This window comes from Rhinoraja longicauda, chromosome 5 (assembly GCF_053455715.1).
Source record: "Rhinoraja longicauda isolate Sanriku21f chromosome 5, sRhiLon1.1, whole genome shotgun sequence".
NCBI lineage: Eukaryota > Metazoa > Chordata > Chondrichthyes > Rajiformes > Arhynchobatidae > Rhinoraja > Rhinoraja longicauda.
In genome coordinates, this window is record NC_135957.1 from 6,750,396 (window position 1) to 6,766,579 (window position 16,184).

Consider the following 16,184-nt stretch of genomic DNA (forward strand, 5'->3'; position numbering starts at 1 on the left):
AGGTGCGGGCGTAGAAGGCCTTGTATCGTCTGCCCGATGGTAGAAGTTCAAACAGACTATTGCAGGGGTGTGAAGAGTCTTTGTGGATGCTGGTGGCTTTTCTGAGGCATCGTGTGTTGTAGATGCCCTCCAAGGCTGGAAGGTTACTCCAGCACTTTGGGTCTATCCACTGCCCATGATATCTGTGCTGAACAACAGTATTTAAAATCATATAAAGTATTTCTGTTGACTGGATAGCAAACAACAAAAAGGCTTTTCACTCTACCTAAACTAAGCTAAACTATGGAGGGAGAAGTGTCCCGATGCATAAACATCAACTACCCATGTGCTGCCTGACCCACTGAGTGACTCCAGCACTTTGTGTCTCCTGCATTAAACGTTGAAGAGCACAGGAACACGACCTTCAGCCCACAATATCCCCGCTCAACGTGATGTAATGTTAATCTAATTGCCTCAGCCTGCACGTGATCCATAATTCCGTCCACCTACGACCGCGCCTAAGACATCCTACGACCACACAGGGGACAACCTACAACAACTGAAGTCAACCCGGGACAAGCTACGACAAGCTACGACCCTGTCGGCGACAACCGTCAATAGTCAATTTATTTGTCACATACACATAAATGTGCAGTGAAATGAAAGATTACCCACAATCCAACAATAAGACCAATAAAAATAAGCAAGAAACATCCATCACAGTGAGTCTCCTCCAGTCACCTCCCCACTGTGATGGAAGGCCAGAATGTCTTTTTCTCTTCCCCTGCCGTCTTCAACCCCCGGGCCGGCATTTGAAGTTGCAACGTCGGGGCGGTCAGGGCTCCCGACATTGAAGCCCCCGCCGGGCAGCGAAAACCCCGCGGCCTATTCCAGGTCGCGCCGGACGGTGAAAGGTCCGCGGCAGGCCGACCCAAGCCCCGCTATTCGGGGCGGGCGAAGACGCTGCCGGAGCTCCCGATGTCGGCCCCCACCCAAGGACATGCGAGCTTCCGACGCCCGCGGCCAAAGTAGCCTCCGGAGACGAGTCGCAGCCGCTCCCGCAGCGCCACCACAGCCTCGGAAGGCAGCCAGCTCCGCAGATGGTGAGTCCGGTCCGCGGGCTCTGCCAACCAGAGCCCCAGGTGGTCCCAGCTGGAGGCCGCCAGCTCCAGGTGTTCCAACTGAAGACAACTCGCGTCATTTTGGCCTCCGGTTTTGACGCCGGTCCCTGTCGCCGGTTGACGTAGGTAGTCGCCAATGGAATTCACCGAAGTCAGCACTGGCGACAACCTACGTCACCTGGTGACAACCTAGTCACCTGTAGTCGCCTAAAACATCGCCTAAGTGGGTCAGGCCCTTTACAGAGATGTATACATACAATCAGGAGGGGAATAGATAGGGTGAATGCACAGTCTTTTATCCAGGGTAGCATAATCAAGAATCAAATGGCATAGGTTCAAGGTGAGAGGAGAACGATTTAAGAGGAATCCGAGGAGCAACGTTTTCCACAGAACGTGGTGGGTGTATGGAACGAGCTTCCGGAGGGGGTTGTTGTGGCAGGTGTACTATAATAACATTTAAAAGATATTTGGATGGGTACATAGATAGGAAAGGTTTTAGATTTAGAGATACAGCGTGGAAACAGGCCCTTCGGCCCACCGAGTCCGCGCCGCCCAGCACATTAACACTATCCTACACACACTAGGGACAATTTTTACCTATTATCAGTCAATTAACCTACATACCCCTATGTCTTTGGAGAGATGTAGGTCAAACGTGGGCCGTTGTAACTATCTTAGATGAGGCACCTTGGTTGGCGTGGATGAGTTCAGCCAAAGGACCCTTTGCCATGCTCCGAATGCGAAAGAAATGGCTTTCAAAATCATGAAGTGTGTTGTTAGAGTAAATAATGCAAAGTTACATCTAGTGACTGAAAGGTTGGTAATCAAAAAAAAAAAGGATTTAAGAATCTCAGATGCGTCATTTTGGTAAATTCTGCAAATGATTATTATCAGAAATAAATGAAAGAAAGTGGCAGGGGTAGGTCCCTCGGCCCCTCAGGCCTGCCCTGCCATTCAATGTGGCAGTGACTGGTCTGGCTGCTGGTTCCCTTTGGCCCTGTATTCCCAGATCTTTCGAAAATGCATCTGCTTTAAATACAAATATTAGGGCAGCACGGTTGTGCAGCTAATAGATCTGCTGTCATACAACGCCAGAGACCTAGGTTCAACCCTGCCTCTGGCACCATCTGTGTGGAAACAAGGACCTGGTTTACCAAGGAAAGACACAAAATGTTGGAGTAACTCAGCGGGTCAGGCAGCCGACCCCGGAGAACATGGATAAGGTGACGTTTTGGGTCGGAATCCTTCTTCAGGCTGTCTGTAACATAGAAACATAGAAAATAGGTGCAGGAGTAGGCCATTCGGCCCTTCGAGCCTGCGCCGTCATTCAATATGATCATGGCTGATCATCCAACTCAGTATCCCGTACCTGCCTTCTCTCCATACCCCCTGATCCAGTTCATTGACTATATTTAAGAGGGAGTTAGATGTGGCCCTTGTGGCTAAAGGGATCAGGGGGTATGGAGAGAAGGCAGGTACGGGATACTGAGTTGGATGATCAGCCATGATCATATTGAATGGCGGTGCAGGCTCGAAGGGCCGAATGGCCTACTCCTGCACCTATTTTCTATGTTTCTATCCCTTTAGCCACAAGGGCCACATCTAACTCCCTCTTAAATATAGCCAATGAACTGGCCTCAACTACCTTCTGTGGCAGAGAATTCCACAGATTCACCACACTCTGTGTGAAGAAATGTTTTCTCATCTCGGTCCTAAAAGACTTCCCCCTTATCCTTAAGCTGTGACCCCTTGTTCTGGACTTCCCAAACATCGGGAACAATCTTCCCGCATCTAGCCTCTCCAACCCCTTAACAATTTTATATGTTTGGAGTTCTCCCTGGGAGCGTGATTTTCCTACGGGTGTGCGTGATTTTCCCTCTGTGCGTGATTTTCCTACGGGTGCTCCGGATTCCTCCCACATCCCACAAAGACCTGCAGGTTCCTGGGATAATGGGTCTCTGTAGATTTCCCCCAGTGTGTCGTGAGTGGGGTGAGAAAGCGGGATCACACGGAACCACAGTAAACGGGCGATCGATGGTCAGCATGGATTTGGTGGACCGAAGGGCCTGATTTTATGCTGCATCTCCAAACTAAATCTCCAGTCATTCCAGAGATTTACTATCCTCTGTGAAAAGTGTCTCAGCGACAATGTGCCATCTGTGGAGACTGACTTCTCTTTCTCCCCCCCCCCCTTCCACTCAATAATTTAGTTTCATGTTTGTGCAACGTTTAATTAAATGGTCACTTCAATTTCATTATTACGAAATTTCAATGCCGCGTAAAGACTGGTGGAAGACCTATTTCCCTCTGGGATAAATAAAGTGGTATCGTATCGAATATCATTCTGATTTTTTTTTTAAGTGCTGGCGATGGTAGATTTGACTTTGTTTTTTTTTTTGCTCATCTTTTCTCCCCCCCCCCCACCACAGAGTTCTCCGAGACTTCAATGCTTGCAAGTGTCAGTGCTGCTTTTCCAGTGGAGCGCCACAACCCACTTTCAACACTGACTTCCGCGCTACCAAATGGACCGTGAGCTATGCCCCTGATCCGCACAACATTTACTGGTAAGATGCTGCTCCCTCCAGTTAACCTAACCGACCCACTTATTATATATATTATATTATATTCAAATATATATTCATGATTTGGACGAGGGAATTGAATGCAACATCTCCAGGTTTGCGGATGACACGAAGCTGGGTGGCAGTGTTAGCTGTGAGGAGGATGCTAGGAGGCTGCAGAGTGACTTGGATAGGTTAGGTGAGTGGGCAAATGCATGGCAGATGCAGTATAATGTGGATAAATGTGAGGATTTCCACTTTGGTGGCAAGAACAGGAAAGCAGACTATTATCTGAATGGTGGCCGATTAGGAAAAGGGGAGATGCAACGAGACCTGGGTGTCGTGGTGCACCAGTCATTGAAAGTAGGGGCTGCAGGTGCAGCAGGCAGTGAAGAAAGCGAATGGTATGTTAGCATTCATAGCAAGAGGATTTGAGTATAGGAGCAGGGAGGTTCTGCTGCGGTTGTACAGGGCATTGGTGAGACCACACCTGGAGTATTGCGTACAGTTTTGGTCTCCTAATCTGAGGAAAGACATTCTTGCCATAGAGGGAGTACAGAGAAGGTTCACCAGATTGATTCCTGGGATGGCAGGACTTTCATATGAAGAAAGACAGGATAGACTCGGCTTGTACTCGCTGGAATTTAGAGGATTGAGGGGGGATCTTATAGAAACGTACAAAATTCTTAAGGGGTTGGACAGGCTAGATGCAGGAAGATTGTTCCCGATGTTGGGGAAGTCCAGAACAAGGGGTCACAGTTTAAGGATAAGGGGGAAGTCTTTTAGGACCGAGATGAGAAAGTTTTTTTTCACACAGAGAGTGGTGAATCTGTGGAATTCTCTGCCACAGAAGGTAGTTGAGGCCAGTTCATTGGCTATATTTAAGAGGGAGTTAGATGTGGCCCTTGTGGCTAAAGGGATCAGGGGGTATGGAGAGAAGGCAGGTACAGGTTACTGAGTTGGATGATGAGCCATGATCATATTGAATGGCGGTGCAGGCTCGAAGGGCCGAATGGCCTACTCCTGCACCTATTTTCTATGGTTCTATGTTTCTATTATCCTGAAATAAAATTAAATTCCACCATCGGATTTAAAAAACGGTAAATGTCAAGTCATGCTGCACCTGTGGGAAGAGAGGCAGTGAAGATTTGGGGTTAGAGATCCTTCTTCAGAAATCACCACTGCTCGATGAGTCCTGTGCATTCAAAGGGTTGGCAAAACTGCGTTCATTTTGTGCTCTTATTTTAGGTTGTCATCCTTATTATTGTCACGTGTGCCGAGGTGCAGTGGAAAGCTCCGTTTTGCCCACTCTCCAACCAGATCAGATAACGCCATTCATAAATACAATCAAGTCAATCTCAAGTACAATAGGTAGAGCAAAGGGGGAGATACAGAGTGCAGAATATAGTTCTCAGCATTGTAGTGCACCAGTTCCACAGACAAAGTCCAATGTCCGCAATAATAATAATAATATATTCCTTTATTTGTCCCATACCGGGGAAATTTACAGTGTTACAGCAGCAAAGTGGATAGCAAGAGACATTCATTATAAATAAAAATAAAGATAAGGATAATTGTCATCATTTACTGTGTTTTCCTTTACTGTTAGAGTTAACTGGTCTGTTGACTGGTCTGCTGGGAGCAGTGCTGGTTGTGCAGTCTCACAGCAGCGGGTAGGAAGGACCTCCGATATCTCTCCTTCACGCACTTGGGGTGAAGGAGTCTGTCACTGAAGGAGCTCTCAGTGCAGTGACAGTGTCCTGCATGGGGTGGGAGTTGTTGTCCAGCAGCGATGTTATCTTTGCCATCATCCTCCATTCTCCCACCGCCTGCACTGAGTCGAGGGGGCAACCCAGGACAGAGCTGGCCTTCTTGACCAGCTTGTCAAGTCTCTTCCCCTCTGCCGCTGAGATGCTGCTGCTCCAGCAGACCACTCCATAGAAAATGGCCGATGCCACCACCATGTTGTAGAAGGTCCTTAGGAGTGCCCCCTGCACTCCAAAGGACCCGAGTCTCCTCAGCAGGTAAAGTCTGCTCTGGCCCTTTTTGTACAGTGCATTGGTATTTTCGGTCCAGTCAAGTTTATTGTTAAGGTAAACACCCAGGTACTTATAAGAGAGGGTAATGGGGTAGAGGTGAATCGGACAGGTAATGGGGTAGAGGTGAATCGGACAGGTAATAGGGTAGAGGTGAATCGGACAGTGCCCTAGCTTATGGAAGGACCGTTCAGAAGCCTGATAACACAGGGGAAGAAGCTGTTCCTGAGTCTGGTGGTGCGCGCTTTTAAGCTTCTGTACCTTCTGCCAGATGGTTGTGGGGAGAAGAAGGAATGACTGGGGTGGGACAAGTTGATTATTATAATGGCTGCCTTTCCGAGCCCACCTCCAGTTTAAATTCCATTTGTAATATTTTGGAGGACCAAGAACCAAGAACATGAACTGGAGATGAAGTCAGTGTTATTTAGCATTGGGGCATCTTTAATGAGGGGTTTGAAACCAACATATCTCAGTCCCATTGGACAAGTAATACTACAACAATTTAGCATGCTTTTGATGGAATGTTGTTTGGCAGGCAGAGAAAATTACGACTGGTAGTTGCATGATATTGTTAAGTCAAGTCAAGTTTATTTGTCACATACACATACACGATGTGCAGTGAAATGAAAGTGGCAATGCCTGAGGATTGTGCACATAAAAGAATTACAGTTACAGCATATAAATAAAGTTAATAAGTTACTATAGTGTAGACAAAAATTTAGTCTCTGGAGTTATAAAAGTTGACAGTCCTGTGGGAAGAAACTCCGTCTCATCCTCTCCGTTTTCACAGCGTGACAGCGGAGGCGTTTGCCTGACCGTAGCATCTGGAACAGTCCGTTGCTGGGGTGGCAGGGGTCCCTCAATCTTGCTTGCTCTCGATCTGCACCTCCTGATGTATAGGTCCTGCAGGGGGGCGAGTGTAGTTCCCATGGTGCGTTCTGCCGAATGCACTACTCTCTGCAGGGCCTTCCTGTCCTGGGCAGAGCTGTTCCCAAACCAGACTGTGATGTTGCCGGACAGGATGCTCTCTACAGCCCCAGAGTAGAAGCAATGAAGGATCCTCAGAGACACTCTGAATTTTCAAAGGTGGTAAAGGCGCTGTCTTGCCTTACCCACCAGTGCGGCAATGTGTGTTGCCCACGTCAGATCCTCTGTGATGTGGACTCCCAGGTATTTAAAGCTGCTCACCCTATCCACAATAGACCCATTTATCTCCCTTGGTTACAACTTGAGGGGCATAGATGGGGTCCCAACTGGAATATCTGACAGTACTGCAAGTCTGCTCTCTTAGCTCAAGTAGCAGTCTGCACAAAAGGTTTTTGAAAGATGAAATGAGCTGGAAGAAGCAAGACTTGACTTGTTCTAATTCTAGGGGTCACTAACAAAACCTTGTCTTTTATTTTCCTTGCTTGTATACACTGGAATTTAGAAGGATGAGAGGAGATCTTATCGAAACGTTTAAGATTATTAAGGGGTTGTTCACGTTAGAGGCAGGAAACATGTTCCCAATGTTGGGGGAGTCCAGAACAAGGGGCCACAGTTTAAGAATAAGGGGTAGGCCATTTAGAACTGAGATGAGGAAAAACTTTTTCAGTCGGAGAGTTGTGAATCTGTGGAATTCTCTGCCTCAGAAGGCAGTGGAGGCCAATTCTCTGAATGCATTCAAGAGAGAGCTAGATAGAGCTCTTAAGGATAGCGGAGTCAGGGGGTGTGGGGAGAAGGTAGGAACGGGGTACTGATTGAGAATGATCAGCCATGATCACATTGAATGGCGGTGCTGGCTCGAAGGGCCGAATGGCCTACTCCTGCACCTATTGTCTATTGTCTATTGCATTCTGAAGTTGGTTTAGAGTTTTGGTAAGGCTTCTCGGAGGACGTTAAGACTCGGCCTTGTGATGGGAGCTGCCATTAAATGTCAATCAGACTGAACAAGAGGGGTCGATTCTCTTTTACGAAGGTCTTTAGTACAGGTCCACCACTGATTTTCTGGCAACCGGGTGTCCGGCCACTCCTGTTAATCCAGTTTCCAGTGGACTGGCAAACAAGTGTTGATACTGGAGATGAGATTATTACTTTGCAATGCGTCCAACTTTGAGTGATTGGGGCATAGCTCAATGGAAGTGCACAGCTGCATCTTAGGTTTACAGGCTCTGTACTATTGACTCCTCCTATAGGAGGCTCCCGCAGTTGTGATGGCACTGTGTCAGCGTTTGTCAGCGTTTGTCGGCAATGGGCCTGTACTCGCTGGTGTTTAGAAGAATGAGGGGGGACCTCATTAAAACGTACAGAACAGTGAAAGGCTTGGATAGAGTGGATGTGGAGAGGGTGTTTCCACTAGTGGGAGAGTCTAGGACTAGAGGTCACAGCCTCTCAATTAAAGAATGTTCTTTTAGGAAGGAGATGAGGAAAATTTATTTAGTCAGAGGGTGGTGAATCTGTGGAATTCTTTGCCACAGAAGGCTGTGGAGCCTGTCAATGGATATTTCTAAGGCATAGATAGATAAATTTCTGATTAGTACGGGTGTCAGGAGTTACGGGGAGAAGGCAGGAGAATGGGGTTAGGAGGGAGAGATAGATCAGCCACGATTGAACGGCGGAGTAGACTTGATGGGCCGAATGGCCTGATTCTGCTCCTGTCACTTATGATCTTATGAATTGCAGTGGGACTGGAAGTTTAGAGTACCCAGGTCACTGCAGGTGGGGAAAATGACAAGAAATTGCCCAGAGCAAGCATTGGAAACTGGGCAGAAATGGTGATATTCACTTTTTCTCTGGAACTGTAACACTGCAATGCTGAAAGAAAAAAACTATATTCTGCACTCTGGCATTTTTCTCTTCGCTCTTCTTGTGTTGAAACAAGGAACTACAGATGCGGTTTTGCAAAAAAAAGACACAAAATGCTGGAGTAACATTGCGGGTCAGGCGGCATCTCTGGAGAACATGGATCAGTCTGAAGAAAGGTGCAGCCCGAAACATCACATATCCATGTTCTCCAGAGATGCTGAGCGACTGGGCTTGTATACGCTGGAATTTAGAAGGATGAGAGGGGATCTTATCGAAACGTATAAGATTATTAAGGGGTTGGACACGTTAGAGGCAGGAAACATGTTCCCAATGTTGGGGGAGTCCAGAACCAGGGGCCACAGTTTAAGAATAAGGGGTAGGCCATTTAAAACTGAGATGAGGAAAAACTTTTTCAGTCAGAGAGTTGTGAATCTGTGGAATTCTCTGCCTCAGAAGGCAGTGGAGGCCAATTCTCTGAATGCATTCAAGAGAGAGCTAGATAGAGCTCTTAAGGATAGCGGAGTCAGGGGGTATGGGGAGAAGGCAGGAACGGGGTACTGATTGAGAATGATCAGCCATGATCACATTGAATGGCGGTGCTGGCTCGAAGGGCTGAATGGCCTCCTCCTGCACCTATTGTCTATTGACTCCAGTAATTTGTGTCTTCTGTTGTACTCGAAAAGCTTAAAAGCACATAAAAGTTTTTCACTGTGTCCCTGCGCACGTGACAATAATAGCCCAATGCCAATTGATGATACAAAAGTGGGTGGTTTTGGAGGTAGTGAAGATGGTTGTGAAAAATTGCAGCAGGATCTGGATCAATTGGCCAAGAGGGCTGAGGAATGGTTGATGGAATTTAATACAGGGAAATGTGAGGTATTGCATTTTGGGACATCTAACATGGGCAGGACCTACACAGTGAATGGTAGGGCTCTGGGGAGTGTTGTAGAGCAGAGGGATCTTTGAGTGCATGGTTCCTTGAAGGTGGAGTCGCAGGTAGATAGGGTAGTCAAAAAGGCTTTTGGCACATTGGCCTTGATCAGACAGAGTATTGTATAGAAGTTGGGAGGTCATGTTGCAGTTGTATAAGACGTTGGTGAGGCCACATATAGAATATTGTGTTCAGTTCTGAGCACCATCTTATAGGAAAGATGTTGTCAAGCTGGAAAGGGTACAAAGAAGATTTATGAGGATGTTGCCAGGATTAGAGGGTGTGAGCTATAGGGAGAGGTTGAGTCGGCTGAGACTCTATTCCTTGAAGCACAGGAGGATGAAGGGTGATCTTATAGCGGTATATAAAATCATGAGAGGAATAGATTGGGTAGATGCACAGCCTCTTGCCCAGAGAAGGTGAATCGAGGACCAGAGGGCATAGGTTTAAGATGAAGGGGAAAAGATTTCATAGGAATCTGAGGGGTAACATTTTCCATTCAAAGGGTGGTGGGTATAGGGAACAAGCTGCCAGAGGAGGTAGTTGAGGCAAGGACTATCCCAACATTTAAGAAACAGTTAGACAGGCACATAGATAGGACCAGTTTGGAGGGGTATGGGCCAAACGCAGACAAGTGGGACTAGTGTAGCTGGGACATGTTGGCCGTTGTGTGCGAGTTTGGCCGAAGCGCCTGTTTCCACGTTGTACAACTCTACGGCGGCAGGGTGGCGCAGCGGTAGAGTTGCTGCCTTACAGCGAATGCAGCTCCGGAGACTGAGGTTCGATCCTGACTACGGGCGCCGTCTGTACGGAGTTTGTACGTTCTCCCCGTGACCTGCGTGGGTTTTCTCCGAGATCTTCGGTTTCCTCCCACACTCCAAAGACGTACAGGTGTGTAGGTTAATTGGCTGGGCAAATGTAAAAATTGTCCCTAGTGTGTGTAGGATAGTGTTAATGTGCGGGGATCGCTGGGCGGCGCGGACCCGGTGGGCCGAAGGGCCTGTTTAGCTGTATCTCTAAATCTAAAATCTGTGAAGCAATTCGCATTGATTCAGTTCGTTTGGGCTTGTTACCAGGATGTGTCTTTATCTATTAGGTGCATCCAACATACTTGCTTTTCAGCAAGTTTACTTTGTTCATCAGTAGCATGTTGGACGAGTTAGCTGCGTGTTGCGGTATATTAAAACTTCTTGTTTTCCTGACGCAGGGAGAACCTGCCACTGAAGGGAATTTCATGGTGGCTCCGATGCTTCATCATCAACTCCGTCCTTTTCATTCTACTCTTCTTCTTGACCACCCCGGCCATCATCATTACTACAATGGACAAGTTCAATGTCACCAAGCCTGTTGAGTATTTAAACGTGAGTTTCTTATTTTGGTTGAATTAATTGAAAGGTACCACATGGGAATATGCCTACCAAGTCAATAGACAATAGGTGCAGGAGGAGGCCATTCGGCCCTTCGAGCCAGCACCGCCATTCAATGTGATCATGGCTGATCATTCTCAATCAGTACCCCGTTCCTGCCTTCTCCCCATACCCCCTGACTCCGCTATCCTTAAGAGCTCTATCTAGCTCTCTCTTGAATGTATTCAGAGAATTGGCCTCCACTGCCCTCTGAGGCAGAGAATTCCACAGATTCACAACTCTCTGACTGAAAAAGTTTTTCCTCATCTCTGTTCTAAATGGCCTACCCCTTATTCTTAAACTGTGGCCCCTGGTTCTGGACTCCCCCAACATTGGGAACATGTTTCCTGCCTCTAATGTGTCCAACCCCTTAATAATCTTATACGTTTCGATAAGATCCCCTCTCATCCTTCTAAATTCCAGTGTATACAAGCCTAGTCGCTCCAGTCTTTCAACATATGACAGTCCCGCCATTCCGGGAATTAACCTAGTAAACCTACGCTGCACGCCCTCAATAGCAAGAATATCCTTCCTCAAATTTGGAGACCAAAACTGCACACAGTACTCCAGGTGCAGTCTCACTAGGGCCCTGTACAACTGCAGAAGGACCTCTTTGCTCCTATACTCAACTCCTCTTGTTATGAAGGCCAACATTCCATTGGCTTTCTTCACTGCCTGCTGTACCTGCATGCTTCCTTTCCGTGACTGATGCACTAGGACACCCAGATCTCGTTGTACGTCCCCTTTTCCTAACTTGACACCATTCAGATAATAATCTGCCTTCCTATTCTTACCACCAAAGTGGATAACCTCACACTTATCCACATTAAACTGCATCTGCCAAGCATCCGCCCACTCACACAACCTGTCCAAGTCACCCTGCAAGCTCATAGCATCTTCCTCACAGTTCACACTGCCACCCAGCTTTGTATCGTCTGCAAATTTGCTAATGGTACTTTTAATCCCTTCATCCAAGTCATTGATGTATATTGAAAATAGCTGCGGTCCCAACACCGAGCCTTGCGGTACCCCTCTAGTCACTGCCTGCCATTCTGAAAGGGACCCATTTATCCCCACTCTTTGCTTTCTGTCTGTTAACTAACTTTCTATCCATGTCAGTACCCTACCCCCAATACCATGTGCTCTAATTTTGCCCACCAATCTCCTATGTGGGACCTTGTCGAAGGCTTTCTGAAAGTCGAGGTACACCACATCCACCGGCTCTCCCCTGTCAATTTTCCTAGTTACATCCTCAAAAAATTCCAGTAGATTAGTCAAGCACGATTTCCCCTTCGTAAATCCATGCTGACTCGGAACGATCCTGTTACTGCGATCCAAATGCTCCGCAATTTCGTCTTTTATAATTGACTCCACACCGATCATCGAACACCCGCTCGTTCGCGCTAGTTCTACGTCATCCCACTTTCTCATCCACTCCCTACACACCAGGGGCAATTTTAGAGGCCAAATTAACCTACAAACCCGCACGTCGTTGTGATGTGGGAGCACCTGGGGTCACGGAGAGAATGTACAAATTCTACACACAGACTGCACTCGGGGTCAGGAACGAACCTGGGTTTCCTGCACTGCGAGGCAATGGCTCTACCAGCTTAAAAGCCTCGCCTTAGAAAACCTTTTTGTTCCTCCATCCCCTTGCAACGGAGAGAAAATTAATAAGAAAATAAGTTAGAGCCCAACTTGCCCACGCCAACCAACATGTTCTATCTACACTAGTCCCCCCCTGCCTGCGTTTGTCCCATATCCTTCTAAACTTATACTATGTGTGTGCGTGTCAAAATGTTTCTTAAATGTTGCGATAGTACCTACCTCATCTACCTCCTCCAACTGCTCGTTCCAACTACCTCCTCCAACTGCTCGTTCCAACTACCTCCTCCAACTGCACGTTCCAACTACCTCCTCCAACTGCTCGTTCCAACTACCTCCTCCAACTACCTCCTCCAATTATCTTGTCCAACTACCTCCTCCAACTGCTCGTTCCAACTACCTCCTCCAACTGCTCGTTCCAACTACCTCCTCCAACTGCACGTTCCAACTACCTCCTCCAACTGCTCGTTCCAACTACCTCCTCCAACTATCTTGTCCAACTACCTCCTCCAACTGCTCGTTCCAACTTCCTACTCAACTGCTCGTTCCAACTACCTCCTCCAACTCTCGTTCCAACTACCTCCTCCAACTGCACGTTCCAACTACCTCCTCCAACTGCTCGTTCCAACTACCTCCTCCAACTATCTTGTCCAACTACCTCCTCCAACTGCTCGTTCCAACTACCTACTCAACTGCTCGTTCCAACTACCTCCTCCAACTGCTCGTTCCAACTACCTACTCAACTGCTCGTTCCAACTACCTCCTCCAACTGCTCGTTCCAACTACCTCCTCCAACTGCTCGTTCCAACTACCTCCTCCAACTGCTCGTTCCAACTACCTACTCAACTGCTCGTTCCAACTGCCTCCTCCAACTGCTCGTTCCAACTACTTCCTCCAACTGCTCGTTCCATACTACCACCACTTGGTGTAACACAAAAAGTTACCCCTCAGGTTCCTGTTAAATCTTTCCTCCCCCTCACCTTAAACCTATGTCCTCTGGTTCTCGATTCCCCTACTTTGGCCAAAAGACTCTGTGTGTCTCTATGAGACCACCCCCTCGGCCTCCTGTTGCTCCAATAAATGAAGTCCTACTACAATTCCTGCAACAACTATGGCCATCATCGAGTCGCTGCCAAACCAATATTCCCTTCTCCCCGATGAAAGACAAGCTTGCCCACATGTGGCGGAAGCAACCATCAATATTTGGCTCACCTGATTTGTGGGGTGGGAGGGAAGTTAGTATCACAATTTGCTCTTTCCTCAACGCCAATTGCCACTTGTCAGTGGGAAGTCACGACCTTTCAGCTTGAGGATACCAAGCTGCCAGTGTGTTTAAACTAATTTTCTTCTCCCTTCTTGTCTTGGCAGAACCCCATCATCACGCAGTTTTTCCCAACGCTCCTGCTGTGGTCTTTCTCTGCCCTCCTGCCGACCATAGTTTACTACTCAGGATTTTTCGAAGCACATTGGACAAGGTATTGGAGAAACAAGGAACTGACAATAATGGTTTACGACAGCACAGAGTGCCGGAGTAACTCAGTGGGACATGGCAGCATCTCTGGAGACCATGAACCCGGGTTAGGGCTAACCTTATCTCCTATTCCCGCACCTCTTGTCTTCTCATGGACGTTAGACTGTAGGTATACAGTGTGGAGGCGGGCCCTTTGGCCCACCGAGTCTGCGTCGACCAGGCTTTGTCCTTGCCTCTCTTCCAGCAGTCTCTCCCCCTCCCACCACTCCACCCCACCCCCCCCCCCCCCCCCCCGCCCCCAACACAATGAGTCTGAAGAAGGGCCCCTGAAACAAATCGTCACACATCCATGTTCCCCAGCGAAGCTGCCTGACCTGCTGAGTTCCTCTGGCGATTTGTTTTTGAACAAGGTATTTTTATTTGTGCGTATTTCTATTATGAGGCCTGTTAACTTTTTTTTATTTGCACATCGAAACTTGCTGGCATTGAATGCCGCATAGTTCTGTTACTGGGTGACTTGTGAATGTGGGATTTGACATTGACTAACGTTTCTGGAGGTAGGACGGTGTTTTATAAATCAGGTGCGTGGACCAGAGTGTTCTTGAGATTCGCAGTCAATGACATTGTTCTTTTAGTTCTTAAATTAAGGTTCCGACTGCCTAGTTTGTAGGAGTGGTTCTTTAATATTCGAGTCACAGTCGCAGCACGGAAACTTAGGCCAAACTCGCCCATGCTGATCAAGATGCTCCATCTACTCTTGTGCCACCTGCCCGTATTTGGCCCGTATCCCTCTAAACCTTTCCTGTCCATGTACCTGTCCAAATGTCTTTTAGATGTTGTCATAGCACCTGCCTCAACTATTTCCTCGGGCAGCTTATTCCATATACCCTTATGTGAAAAGTCGCTGCTCAGGTTTCTAATAAATCTTCTCCCCCTCACCTTAAAACTATGCCGACAGTCCTACAGGCCTATTGCCTACAACCTTATACAACATTATTATCTGAATGGTGGCCGATTAGGTATTATCTGAATGGTGGCCGATTAGGAGAAGGGGATATGCAACGAGACCTGGGTGTCGTGGTACACTAGTCATTGAAAGTAGGCATGCAGGTGCAGCAGGCAGTGAAGAAAGCGAATGGTATGTTGGCATTCATAGCAAAGGGATTTGAGTATAGGAGCAGGGAGGTTCTGCTGCAGTTGTACAGGGCATTGGTGAGACCACACCTGGAGTATTGCGTGCAGTTTTGGTCTCCTAATCTGAGGAAAGACATTCTTGCCATAGAGGGAGTACAGAGAAGGTTCACCAGATTTATTCCTGGGATGGCAGGACTTTCATATGAAGAAAGACTGGATAGACTCGGCTTGTACTCGCTGGAATTTAGAAGATTGAGGGGGGATCTTATAGAAACTTACAAAATTCTTAAGGGGTTGGACAGGCTAGATGCAGGAAGATTGTTCCCGATGTTGGAGAAGTCCAGAACAAGGGGTCACAGTTTAAGGATAAGGGGGAAGTCTTTTAGGACCGAGATGAGAAAGTTTTTTTTCACACAGAGAGTGGTGAATCTGTGAAATTCTCTGCCACAGAAGGTAGTTGAGGCCAGTTCATTGGCTATATTTAAGAGGGAGTTAGATGTGGCCCTTGTGGCTAAAGGGATCAGGGGGTATGGAGAGAAGGCAGGTACAGGTTACTGAGCTGGATGATCAGCCATGATCATATTGAATGGCAGTGCAGGCTCGAAGGGCCGAATGGCCTACTCCTGCACCTATTTTCTATTTTTCTAACCTATGATCTTGGTTTACCTAGTCCAGGTAAAATAAAACTCTGTGCATTCACCCCATCTATTCACCTCATGATTTTATATACCTCCATAAGACCGCCCGTCGACCTCCTGCGTTCCAAGGAATAAAGTCCAAGCCTGTCCAACCTCTCCCTACAACTCAGGCTCTCGAGTCTTGGCAACATCCTCGTGAATCTTCTCTGCACTCTTTCCAGCTTAACAACATCCTTCCTGTGCCAAGGTGACCAAAAGAATTGGTGGATTTCACAACACTGTGGAGCATCACTATGTGTTAAGCTCCTAATTTTCCTGTTGGTCTAAATAAAAGTATCACGTGGGAGGAATGAGGAGGCAGAGTAAAAATCCCCGCCATCAATCTGGTAGAAAATTCATTTTGGGTTGCTGTCTCACTTATCTCTGAGATCTGGTGCCCCAACTGATTGTCACTTATTCACAACATGCTGGAGTAACTCAGCAGGTCAGGCAGCATCTCAGGAGAGAAGGAATGGGCG

The 16,184-nt window shown here is 47.4% G+C and overlaps 1 protein-coding gene across 7 annotated transcripts in view; it reads left to right on the top strand.

The window, feature by feature from the left end:
• LOC144593369 (mechanosensitive cation channel TMEM63B-like) overlaps positions 1–16,184 on the top strand; it is a 179,389-nt gene that overhangs the window by 129,155 nt on the left and 34,050 nt on the right. For all 7 annotated transcript variants that reach the window (XM_078398833.1, XM_078398831.1, XM_078398830.1 and 4 more), the window contains 3 exons: positions 3,530–3,664; positions 10,620–10,773; positions 13,792–13,898. In XM_078398833.1, coding sequence (XP_078254959.1) covers positions 3,530–3,664; positions 10,620–10,773; positions 13,792–13,898 — 396 coding nt within the window. The remainder of the gene's footprint in view (positions 1–3,529; positions 3,665–10,619; positions 10,774–13,791; positions 13,899–16,184) is intronic.